Here is a 12982-nt window from a genome sequence, read left to right on the forward strand (position 1 = left end):
CAAATGGGCTCTATTTACTTTTGACGCAACGCTCACATCCAGTGACGGCAAATGTCAGCCTTTAAGCGAGTGAATGGCAGTGGGCGCGGCCTATGTGCGACGATGTATAATTATTCATCAATTGTCTTGCTTTGGAGGCAGTCATATGCAAATGTATTTGCCTGTGTGGCATCACAGATCCCACAATGATGATACTAATGAGCCATTTTTGGAGCTTGATTAAATAAATGCTCTGTTTATAATGAGGAGGAAGTTTTAAGCTATGAAACCTGCAGAATGTTTTAATGGTACAAAGAGCTCCTATATGTCAAAAGATCAAGGCAAATTTGACCGGGCGTAACTCGAAATAAATAAGCCGAGTTGGGGCTCCATACTCTGGGCGTGGGGGGACCCCTAGGGGACCCCCTTGTGCCCAGAGTATGGAGCCCCAACTCGGATTGCTTCCAGAGATATACCCGCTTGAAGTTTCAACTTTATTTCATGACCCCTATAAGGGAGTGATTTCTTTCTTTCCTATATTTCTACAGATCAATTTACAACAAATACTATTAATAAAACTATAACAATAAAAAATATTAAAGTTTCTATAAATAAGCAACTAGTCCAGTAATTATTTTTTGGATACATTATTTTGTGTATATATGAGCTGTCGCACTACTGAGAAATGTAGTTGAGTTTGCCACTGCTGTTACAATAGTTACTCCCTAGCACTGTCACCCCCTCCTCGCTCGAGGAGGAAGGAAAATGGAAAGGCCAAAATAATGCCACACCGAGGTTTTTAGTTCATTATCGCTCATTTCCTTCCTCAGGAACTTTCACTCTTGTGCTTTTATATTCTCTCTCTCATTTTTCATTCCATATCCCTCGTTCCCTTCATCTCACAAGGGCACAATATTCCCCGTGTCCTCGCTGGAAGCCTTCTCTTTACCAACTCTCTGTTCTTAACCATTCCTCATCACCCCTTCTCCTACAAGTATCTGTTTCTTCTCTCAAGGACTGTCACTCTATTTCTCCCCCTCTCTCTTTCTGTTTTCCACTCTTTAGCCTTGTTTTTCTATCTCTCTCCATCCCCGTAATAAATAAATCTCTTTGCTTTTACCCAAGGACTCTCATATCAAATTCTTCCATCAACCCAGTGCACTTACATCCCTTTATTATCTGTCCATTCATCCATCCAGCTGTCCAGCCTTCACTTTCCCTTTTTCAATTCTGTCCTGATTCTCCTTGTGCTAAATATCCTTTTTTCTTTCCACTGCCACTCCTTGTCTTTATAAGTGAACCTCAGATAATTTATTATTATTATTATTATTATTAGTAGTAGTAGTAGTAGTAGTAGTAGTATTATTATAACCTTTATTTTACCAGGAAAAGAAGCACATTGAGATTAAGTACAAGAGTGTCCTGGCCAAGACTGACAGTCCAACACTATCTCACGACCAATTCGTACGAATTCGTACGAATGATAAAAAGTTGGCTAATTCGTACGACCTCACTCGTACGAATTTGTACGATTTGTCTAAACCCACGTGATGGGTAGGTTTAGGGGCGGGGTCAGGGGTAGGTCATTCGTTTGAATTCATACGAATTGGGCAATTCGTAAAATATGTAAGATTTTGCAAAAATCATTCTAAACGAATCAAAACTAATTCGTACGAGTGAGGTCGTATGAATTCGTACGAATTAGCCACCTCGTAGAATTTGTACGTTTTCCCGTGAGATCAGGTTGGACAGTCACAGCTCGTTTGAGTTTAACAGATAACATCCATCAATACATACACATATACACACACAAGCAAATCCAATCCAATTTCAATATCAATACATAACTAGTCTAGTCTACAGCCCGATGTTTCATTCTCCAAATCGTTTAAAACTACTCAGCTCCCTAAGTTTCAACGTACTTTGCAGGCAGAGGGAACAGCAAATTTAAATGCCTTTTTCCCCAGTTCAGTACGTACCATTGGAACAGACAGTAAGAATAATTCCTGGGATCGTAGGCTATAACTACAAACTACAGATGTAGTTATAAAGATATGAAGGAAGTAGACCCAGGATAGATTTATAAATTAAAACATGCCAGTGTCAGTGCCAGATAATGTCAAACGCTTTTCTTCTCGAGTGCTTCTTGAAACCAAGGTCAGTGTTTAGCAGGGGAACACACGTGGAGCACAAACAACATGCAACGAAATTGCATGCCTGCTGCGAGTCAAACACTGTACATCTGACACAGCGGTGTGCTAATGAGCACTTAGAAACATCACTGAATTATCACCACAACCGAGGGGGTTGGAAGTTAGTATCTGTCAGTAAAACTCACATACTGTAACAGTAAAAGTTACAGTATGTTATAGAAACCTGAAGCTATACCAGAAGTCCATCAGGACGATTATAGGTTTTTTTTTTTGTTTTTTTTTTGTGCATCAGCAGTGACTGAACTTGGCTGAATTTAATTTGTTTCATATTATAGAGGAAGTACATATATGCCTGATTTTACTTAGTAAGATGACAGCCATTTCTTTTAAAGGTTTTTTCTATAAGCTAATCCATGAGTAGGGCACTACAAACTTATCTTTGTGTTAAAGAAATGTCTGTTTGAGATCATCTACACTGTATTTGCTGTTGTACATTATCTCAATAAACTCCCTTTTATTGGAAATCATGGGTGACAAATACCTCTTGAATGTAATTTTGGTTAATGAAAATGTTGCATCAGTCAGAAAAATGACTGAGTACAATATCAAACTCGTATTTGCTAATTCTTTCTCTTTCTCCCTGTTTGTTGCAGAAAGCAGATCTGGCAGTGGCTGGATTTACAATCACATCAGAGAGGGAAAAGGTCATAGATTTCTCCAAACCTTTCATGAACCTTGGAATCAGTATCCTGTACCGCGTCCACATAGTAAGACGCATTTATAATACGCTGAATTGAGATTGTATACTACATTGGTATTTTTATATCAGAAATGATTTTGTTACTATCATTGACTATGTAATATTCTTGCGTGAATCTCACAAAACCTTTCAAAAATATGTATAATAATAAAGATAATTATTAGTTGTTGTTATATTACTAATATATTAATAGTATTTTAAATATGTATATTTGTTATTATTATTCTTTTTCATCAGTTATTATTAAAGGTACACTATGTAACTTTTGTCCCTCTAGCGGTTAAAAAACAAAACTGCATGCATTTTGCGGAAGAACATTGTTTTTGTTGTGCTTCGGCTCTGCGTGAATATGGTTATCCATTCACTACTAGTATTAAGAGATATAACCAGTTTAGATGAAAAGGATTTCAAGCTGACTAGCTGAAGACGTTACTGTAGCTTTACCCATTAATAGACACGATTCTTGCTTTAAAATAATTTCCAGCACAGCACTACAACAACCTTAATGATATGACCCTTCACAATAGATAATGCTTTACAATCAACTCTGTTAGAGAGCTAGATATGGCAATTTATCTGTTCAATAAAATACCTCACTCACCTGTTGAGTAATAAAAACACCATCTCCGTGTCGCTTTTACAGCGTTTCAAATCCCTCAGTTCTCGCCATCTCCGAAAAGCCAAACCAATGTTGATTCTTGTTTTATTACGAGCTCTGTCACGTTCTCTTTTTGTCAGCTGACTCTCTTATGTTGGACGTATGTTTAAAACGGGTGATTTCCCCGGAGGTTGGGGATTTAGCAGCTCTATGTCAACCGTTCTCGCTCGTTGTGACACTAACCGCTGCCACTTCCACACCATACATGCGTCAAAGTAGCCGGAGCAACTTTTCTCTATTTACGGATATGACATGACACACACGGGCGAGTGACGCATGTACGCAATTTCTCGTAAAAACCATCCAGACAGGTCTAAAATATAAACGCGTATAATAGGCTTACCATAGTGATTCAGGGTAAGACATTCCAATGGGACATTATGTAACGCTTGTCTGAGTTAGCAACAGGCAGCGCTTAGTAAAGAATTTTCATAAGATTTTGTTTAGGTGGATTATGTCACATTTAACAATCTTGCATGAAAATCGTGCATTCTTGTAGCTTAAACATCAAAGCATGGTGCAAAAGTGTAAGGGCGTCGGATCCCTTAGAAGACATGAATTGATCAAATGCATATCTTTAATGCATTGTAAGTTGCTTTGGATGAAAGCACCTGCCTGATGCATAATGCATAAATGAAAAATTGTGTATAATGTTTTTTCCGTATCAACAACAAACTTTTAGCAAATCTCTGCATATGAAAAGGTGCACTAAACCAAACAATAACAAACAGCAATTGTATCTGGAAAAGCTTTCAGCTGTTTTGAGATTCTGTAGGAGTGGTGAAAGCATTGTTTGTATTGTTTATGTGCTTTCTACAGGGCAGGAAGCCAGGTTATTTCTCCTTCTTGGATCCGTTTTCGCCAGCTGTCTGGCTCTTTATGCTTTTAGCCTATCTGGCCGTTAGCTGTGTACTCTTCCTGGCTGCCAGGTGCCACACTGCCACTCAATACACACAGATCTATTTTGAATATCATTATATAATGACAGTCCAGCGTTGTTCTTGAGGTAACAGTAGTCTTTCCCGGTTTCATTGTTTGTTTGTTTCTCTCCCTCCATCAGGCTGAGTCCATATGAGTGGTACAACCCCTTCCCGTGCTGGCGGGACCGCAAGGACCTCCTGGAGAATCAGTACACACTAGGGAACAGCCTGTGGTTTCCGATTGGTGGTTTCATGCAGCAGGGCTCAGAGATCATGCCCCGGGCCCTGTCCACACGCTGTGTCAGTGGTGTTTGGTAAGTGTGGGGATGTTTCACACTTCCTTTGAGGTGTAAGAGACCATCCAGTAAGTGTGAATGTGCATCTGTGAGTATTAAAGACAGAAGCTGGTTCTGCACATGTGACCCGAAAGCTTACGGTACTTGTGTGACAGTGTTGTCAAAGTGTTGTAATGGTTCACTAAATTATTAACTGTATTTGGTAATGGAAATAAAGCTGAAATGAAATAAACTATAAATATTAGATGAAAAACCTAATCCTAAAATAACTAAAATGAGAAATGTTGCCTTGTGAACTACCTGAAATAAATATGTTCAAGATATATATCTTATTTATTTGTTTAAACAAATCTTTCATTTGTGGAACTTTTCTGTATCCAATGAGGATTTTAAAGATTTTTTTAATGCAGTCCTATTTTTAAAGCATAGATTATAATAGCTTTAAACTTTGTATTGTTTCTCTTTAATTACTTTTTCTAGTGTTAGAATATGATTGTTAAATGGTTAGATTTTCCAGAATTTCTCTATTTTGGACTTTATAATAAATGCATAAAAAGAGTTAATTATACTGCACTTTTGCCAATGAACCTAAAACGTATTTCCAGTTCATTTTATCTGTATAATTAGATTTTGGTTTTTTTATGAAAAAGAATCACTGTCACCAATATTACCATTGCACCAAACGTTTTTGAGAAACATTTCCCCCCCAAAAAAGCCTAAATTTCATGATGAAAATGAGAAGAGTTCTTTTTATTTTCATATCTATTCATATTTAAATTTTCATATTTAAATGTAAATTAATTGTTTAATTTATATAAATATTCGTATTTGCATTGACTTCTGTCTAACTTGGTGGTGTGAGCAAGTACAAAACTAGCATATTACCAAAATCTACATGAAGGTCAATCAACATCAAGATCATCTTTTTATTCCAGGGCATGTTTACACATAACTGAAATGGTTGAAAGAATTAAAAAAATTCAAGATTTCATGTGAAGTGATTAATCACTCGAGAGAGTCATTTGTTGGTAGGTCTTGTTTTTTGTGGCCAAGTAAGCCCAAAAAAAATGACCTACTTTGGTGTAAACATTTTCTGTTGGGCAGATTTTCACACCAGGGGAAGCGTTATTTCAATTTAACATGCACTGAAAATCTGTTCTCTGTGTGATGAGACCATTAAGAGTGTGTCTTTTCTCACTTATTGAAAGTGTAAAGTGTATTGAAGTTTGTATGGGGATGTTTGTTTTGTGTGCAGACATGTATTGTGCGCTTGGCTCTTTTGTAGTGTATTTCCAGATTAGTCTCCCACCTCTGTTCATTTTGCTATATCAAGTCAAGCTGTCTTGTGTTCCATCTCTTCAATTTCAGTCTTGCGCCTTGCTGTTGAGGTCATTTAAGTTGAACAACCACTTTCAGGAAGACAAACAACGGAGTTGAAATGATTTGATATGTGCATGCAGTGGAAGCCAAATGTTTAAACATCTGTGGTGTGAATAAACACAATAGATGCAACTTTAATCCCATACAGGGGTGACCCAGAAACCAGAGAGCTCCCGTCTATCTCCACTGTGTCCCTCAGCACAACGCTAAACTCTGTGATGCTCAGGGGGACGCGTGTCTGCAATTGGTGCACTTTAATTTTTGATAAAGAGCTTTTACTAAATGACAAGTAACTAATCTGCCTGTTTGTGCATTTTTGGAGGCCTGTCTCTTTAGAAAAGTTTTAAATGCTTCACCAGTCTCATGAAAGCTCTTTCTCTGAGGAATTGAGAAGTTTCCTTTCATCTGAGCATTAATTTACAATCCATGTGTTTTGGAAGGGCTCTCAAACTTCCTACTAAAAATTGCTATCACACAAACAAGCAAACTACTGTTCAAAAGGTTGGGGTTAGTAAGAGTTTTTTATTTTTTTATTTTTTTAATCAATACTTTTATTCAGCTAGAGACACATTAAATTGACCCTGAAGACTGGAGTAATGTTGCTGAAAAATCATTTGGACATTTTTAAATATTTTAAAATAGAAAACAGTAATATTATCTCATAATGCAGCCTTGTTGCGCATATTTAAATAAAAAAAATAAAAAATGAAACTTACCCACCCCAAACTTTTGAATGGTAGTGTTCTTTCATAATGTGATGGATTTCTGATTTCAGATTCAACAGAGCATAAATAAAATAAAATAAAATTCTTTGGAATATTATGTTGATGATTTTGTGTACATGAACATGCCTTGTTTTTTACCTGGTTAAAGCTAGTTAGGTGTCTGACCAACTGGACTACCAATTAGTAGTGCTGAGGTCAACCTGGCAGACCATCCTGACCAGAGCTAGTAGACCACATTGGCTCTGGCGGGGAACTGGTTGAGCTGGTTAACAGCATTCCTGAACATTGTTTCAACCAGTTTACCAACTCGTTTTTTCTACAGTGATCACGTTGGTTAGAAGAACATCTGGCATGAATAAGAGTGTTAGTTAAATGGTTAATGTGTTAACATTGAGTTGCGAATCTGTCATCATGTGACTTAATTAATTCACATTGCAGATAATTCCACAGAGTTTGCAAACACTATTCATTGATCTTTATTTTAGGTTGCTATTTTGCATTTGATTAAACCAGGTTCATCTGGTTGACATTGCAGCTGTGGGTGTCTTTCAATATTTCATTGAGTGATGTTTGTATGTAAGCATATGTGTCTAATGTAAAAATCTGTCTCTAATATACGTGCATTTATATTTCTGGTGAAAAAAACGCTGTGTTCCTGTGTGTACGGGACAGGTGGGCATTTACGCTGATCATCATTTCCTCCTACACGGCAAACCTTGCAGCTTTTCTGACGGTCCAGAGGATGGAGGTGCCAATCGAATCTGCTGATGACTTGGCAGATCAGACGAACATCCAGTACGGGACTATTCAAGGAGGAAGTACTATGACCTTCTTCATGGTACGTAGGTCCTTGTTTGTGCAAACATGTGTTTGTGTGTTGGATTTGTTTCACTGGTCTCCCATGTATACATGTGATGTCATAATGCATCACTTCCTGTTTATGGCGGTGACTGGACTATTGACTCATTTACAGGCCCACGCGTTATCTGTGCTGGCAGAACTTCACAGAAAGCTTCAGATTTCCACAAATTGAAATGCCCTTCATTCACAAAGTTTTATACAAGACCCACCTTTTGCATGTAGTGTAGGTATTAATTATTTTTTTAATAATACTGACAATATTTATACAGCACTGTTCAAATGTTTTGGGTCAGCAAGGTGTTTTAATGTTTTTGAAAGAAGTCTCTTATGCTTAAAATAACTTTTCAAATGTAATTTATTCCTGTGATGGCAAAGCTGAACGTTCAGCATTATTACTCCAATATTCATAGTCACACGGTCCTTCAGAAATCATTCTAATATGCTGATTTAATGATCAAGTAACATTTCTTATTATCAATGTTAAAAAACAATCGTGCTGCTTTTTTTTTTTTTTTGAAAACCGTGATCGATATTTCTCAGGATTCATTAATTATGAGAAAATTCAGAAGAACAGCATTTATTTTATATATAAATATTTTGTAACATTGTAAATGCCTTTACTGACACTTTTAATCAATTTAATGCCTCCAGTATTAACTTCTTTAAAAAAGAAGTCTCACTGACCCAAAAGTGCAGTTTTGAGCAGTAGTTACTCTCAATGGCCACTTTATTAGATACACCTGTTCATCTGCTTGTTAACACAAGTATCTTATCCAATCACATGACAGAAACAAATGCATTTAGGCAGAAGTGCTGTCATATCAATATAAACCAAAACTTCTGAGGAATGTTTCTAGCACCTTGTTGAATCTATGCCATGAAGAATTAAGTCAGTTCTGAAGGCAAAAGGAGGCCCAACCTGGTACTTGCAAGGTGTACCCAATAAAGTGGCCAGTGAGTGTATATATATTTATATTTTTATAATTATATCATTTTTACTAATTGTATAATACTTTCAATGTAGCTCTATTTAAATCATGCTTTCTGGATTTGCTTGTAGATAGATCTGTTCACAATATGGAACTTTCTTGACTACTCATTATGGCTAATTGCTCAGAAAAGTAGTCGACTAGTGTGCGTGTCAGTGTTTACCTTGTGTAAATAATAAATACAGGACGAAAAAACTAAAAAAAGTGGAGCCGAGATCGTGTGATGCACAATTAGTCGAAATGGATCCAATGCTTTAAATAGCAGTAGAGCTAGTCGACTAGTTTGTGCATGTGGTTTAATGATGTTATAATGCATCATGTCCTGTTTATGGCAGCAAGCAGTTGGCTTAGTGATTCACAGCTACATTTATATTCACACTGGAGGCCAAGTTCACTTCCCCTATTACATTAATAATGTATTATCCATCTTTCTTTCCCTTACATTTTCACTTTCTTTCAATATGTTACCTTAATCTAGTTCACTCTCAATGTCTGCCAATAAAATGTCTCTTTATTCATTCACCTGTCCTCATGTCACCGCAAATTATAATTTCGTCTTTGATTTTTCTCCGCCTTTCAATACTATGTCTGTTTCACCTCTCTTTTCTCTCTCTGTCTTTTCCAATGACTTTCATCTGTGATGACAAACCCACTCTGCACTTTCGCTCTCAGAACTCGCGCTATCAGACGTACCAGCGCATGTGGAATTACATGTACTCCAAGCAGCCCAGTGTGTTCGTGAAGAGCACGGAGGAGGGCATAGCACGGGTTTTAAACTCCAAATACGCCTTTCTTCTGGAGAGCACTATGAACGAGTACTACCGACGCCTCAACTGCAACCTCACACAGATAGGAGGCCTGTTGGACACCAAGGGCTACGGCATCGGCATGCCTCTGGGTGAGTAGGGCAGAAGTGGAAGTGTCAAGAGAAATAAAGAGAAAGAGAGAGAAAGGCTTCAGTTGAGATATAAATGATTATAAGAAACCAAAGTCTGATTTTAACCTTGTTATATAAGTAGACTAGAAATACTTTTGAGTGTCTAGGAGGTCTATAATACAATATCTGAAGAAAGCCAGACGTTAGCTTTAAGTGGTACAAGCAGCAAACTAGGGAAAAGTTGAATAATTTTGGCCTTTTTCACACTGTGACTTTATTTCTTATGTTGAACTTCATCTCACAAACAATTGCTTGCTTTAATTTTTACTCCAAGGTGGCAACAGGCTTCCACATGTGATGCGATTCAGTTATTTCAGGGGGAAGCATATCACTTTAATTTTTTACATGCGTGCAGGTTATGAGTTTCCGTTCACAGTAAATGCTGCTCCACACGAACTCAGTCTCTGCATGTGCAGTTTGTCTGGGTTTCCAATAATATGCAATTGGGAACGCACAAAGTCTGAAACGCTTAGCGTTTCATGCTACAGCAAGTCTGAAGTAGTATAGGGTATAGGGCTGCAGAGCCAGTGGTTGCTCTGTAGGCAAACATCATTGCGTTTAATTTGATGCGAGTAGCATTTGGCAACCAGTGCAAGTTGAGAGATGTGACGTGCGCTCTCTTCGGCTTGTTAAAGACCACTCTTTATGCAGCATTCTGAATCAGTTGCAGAGGTTTGACAGTGCATGCTGGAAGACCTGCCAAGACAGCATTATAATAGTCCAGTCTGGTTAGAACAAGAGCTTGGACAAGGAGTTGTTTAGCATGCTCCAATAGGAAGGGCCTGATCTTGTAATGTTGTATAAGCCAAATCTGCAGGACTGGGCACTTCTAGCAATGTGTTCTGGGAAGTTTAACTGATCATCAGTCACAACTCAAAGGTTCCTGGCTGTCCTGGATGGACTTATGGTTGACGAACCTAGCTGAATAGAGAAATTGTGGCAAAGTGTTGGGTTGGCTAAGACCATAAGCAGTTCAGTCTTTGCAATATTTAGTTGACGGTGGTGGTCCTTCATCCAGTAAGAAATGTCTGTCTGTCAGGCAGGCTGAGATGCAAGCAGCTACTGTCGGAACATCTGGCTGAGAGGTAGTGTTGTGTGTCATCAGCATAGCTGTGATAGGAAAAATCATGTTTCTGAATGGCACATGATCCTAGTGATGATATTTATATGGAGAAGAGAAGTGGTCCAAGCGCTGAGCCCTGAGGCACCCCAGTAGCTAGCTAGATGTTGCAACTTAGACACCTCGCCCCTCCAAGACACCCTGAAGGACATGCCTGAGAGGTAAAACTTGAACCATTGGAGTGTGGTTTTTGAGATGCCCTTCATCATGAAGGTTAAATGGAGGAACTGGTGGTTTACTGTGTCAAAAGCAGCAAACAGATCCAGAAAGATGAGTAATGATGATTTGGAAGCTGCTCTTGCCAGCTTCAATAACCGAGAGCAGGGTAGTCTCAATTGACTGGCTGTTTTTGAAACCAATACATACAGTATAATGTACATAAGTTGCTTAAGTTTATATTATGTATATTACATTATGTATTTTAACAGTGTTGTTCAATAAAACCAAATGATTACTTGCTTTTGATACTTCATTTCAGGGATGGGGAACGTCGGTGCTGGAGGGCCACTGTCCAGTAGAGTTTAGCTCCAACCCTAATCAAACATTTGAATCAAAAAAGATTACTCAATCAATTGTCAAAGTAATCGACTGATTACTTGATTACCAAAATAATCGTTAGTGACAGCCATCCCAGTTTAATGTGCATATTTTTTTTTGTTTCTTCACAAGAGTATAATCAATGCGGCTCTGTAGAAACACGCTTGTGGCGCGCTTTATAACAAACAGTATTTATTTATTTCTTTGGCAATAAATATGCCTAGTAAATATACAAATAATATACATTAGCATTTATTTGTTTATTTATTATGCAAAATTTCTGTTTTAGTTCTGTGTGAGATGTGACTTTTAGCGCCCAAACTCTGACATGTTGCTCAAGTGAGCGGCGTAAAATAGCAGAAAGTATTTATTATTATTTTTTGTTCTCTCCATTATCTCTATGAATAAAAAAAATAATCCAAAAGTAAAATACAAAACATTTTAGTTCTGCCAGAAATAAACATGATGATTGCTCACAGAACATCAGACAGACAAGATGTCACAATGATAGCATCTCTTCACGCTCTGATATTTCACATTTCTATCAAATTTTTCTCCTGGATAGATTGCTTGGCACTCTCCGCAAAGCTTGATAAATAGCATTTCTGACTTTGTCTTTGACATTTGCCATTTCCTGCAATTATTCATTGACAGACAAAGATATGAGGGAGGGAAAAGAAACAATTTATGGCATATGTGTTTTGCTTTGAGGGCTTTAATACTTACTAATGGGGAATTCCTCACAATGAGGAAGGCAGGAAAAGAGAAAACATGGGGTCTTAATCATGGCTAAAGGATTGGGCTGGGTGAGATAATGACCACCACTGAGCCACTGTATTCACTGGAATAATGTAGAAGGGTTTTCTGGACTTGAGTGTAAAGGGGCTTGTCAAGTCAAGATTTAAGAAGCTTACATCCAGCTGTGAAAGTGAAATAGGTCGTAAAAGTGTTATTGGCGTCATGTGGCGATTTCACACAGTATGCCTACTACTCCAATTCCCAAAGACTTCTAAGCAAGCTAATATTTCTTTTACATTTTTCAACATTCATTTGAAGCTGATCGGCAGATTTCTGAAATGCAAGTCTTAAGTTCAGCTCCATTGTTATTCAGTGTACAGTTCATCAAAAGGCTGCATATATTTAGCAATTGTATTGCTTTTTGTCCTGGAATTCTGATCCCTACTTGCTACTTTTGGCTGTTAAGAACAGAGACAAGAGCTTAAAATGTCAATGCTTTGGACTCTATAATAAAATCTATCATTAGTAGATTATGAAAATAAAAACTTTGAATAGTATAGATTTTCCACTATTTATACATTTCTAAATCAATATAAAAAAGTTTTGCCTTTAGCAATTTCATTATAGGGTGTTTAGTGTCGATTATATTAATGAGGGGGGAAAAAGAGCAAATCTAAAAAATAAACATTATTAAATAAAAAATCGAAAAAGTTCTATTTTTATGAAGTCTTGACTAGGTTAAACGGTCACCAAATGCTCTTGGCAACAATACGTTGCAAGTTTCATGTCAATATCTCAAAGAATTGCAAAGATATGACCTTACTTCCTGTTTAGTGTCTTTGATGTGTTACTCTTGAACAGTGTATATCAGAAACCTTTTAATAGCTCTTTACTGACATGGTCTGTGAGATTTCTGATGAAATTTGGGA

At 37.4% G+C, this 12982-nt stretch overlaps 1 protein-coding gene across 2 annotated transcripts in view; it reads left to right on the plus strand.

Moving 5' to 3' along the window:
* The window catches only part of LOC311300095 (glutamate receptor ionotropic, kainate 5), a 104112-nt gene that overhangs the window by 76941 nt on the left and 14189 nt on the right, over nt 1-12982 (plus strand). For both annotated transcript variants that reach the window (XM_084424210.1, XM_084424211.1), the window contains 5 exons: nt 2786-2899; nt 4370-4479; nt 4611-4784; nt 7544-7709; nt 9394-9619. In XM_084424210.1, the coding sequence (XP_084280336.1) occupies nt 2786-2899; nt 4370-4479; nt 4611-4784; nt 7544-7709; nt 9394-9619 (790 nt within the window). The remainder of the gene's footprint in view (nt 1-2785; nt 2900-4369; nt 4480-4610; nt 4785-7543; nt 7710-9393; nt 9620-12982) is intronic.

The sequence above is a fragment of the Rutilus rutilus genome (genome assembly GCF_951802725.1).
Source record: "Rutilus rutilus genome assembly, chromosome: 11".
Taxonomy (NCBI): domain Eukaryota; kingdom Metazoa; phylum Chordata; class Actinopteri; order Cypriniformes; family Leuciscidae; genus Rutilus; species Rutilus rutilus.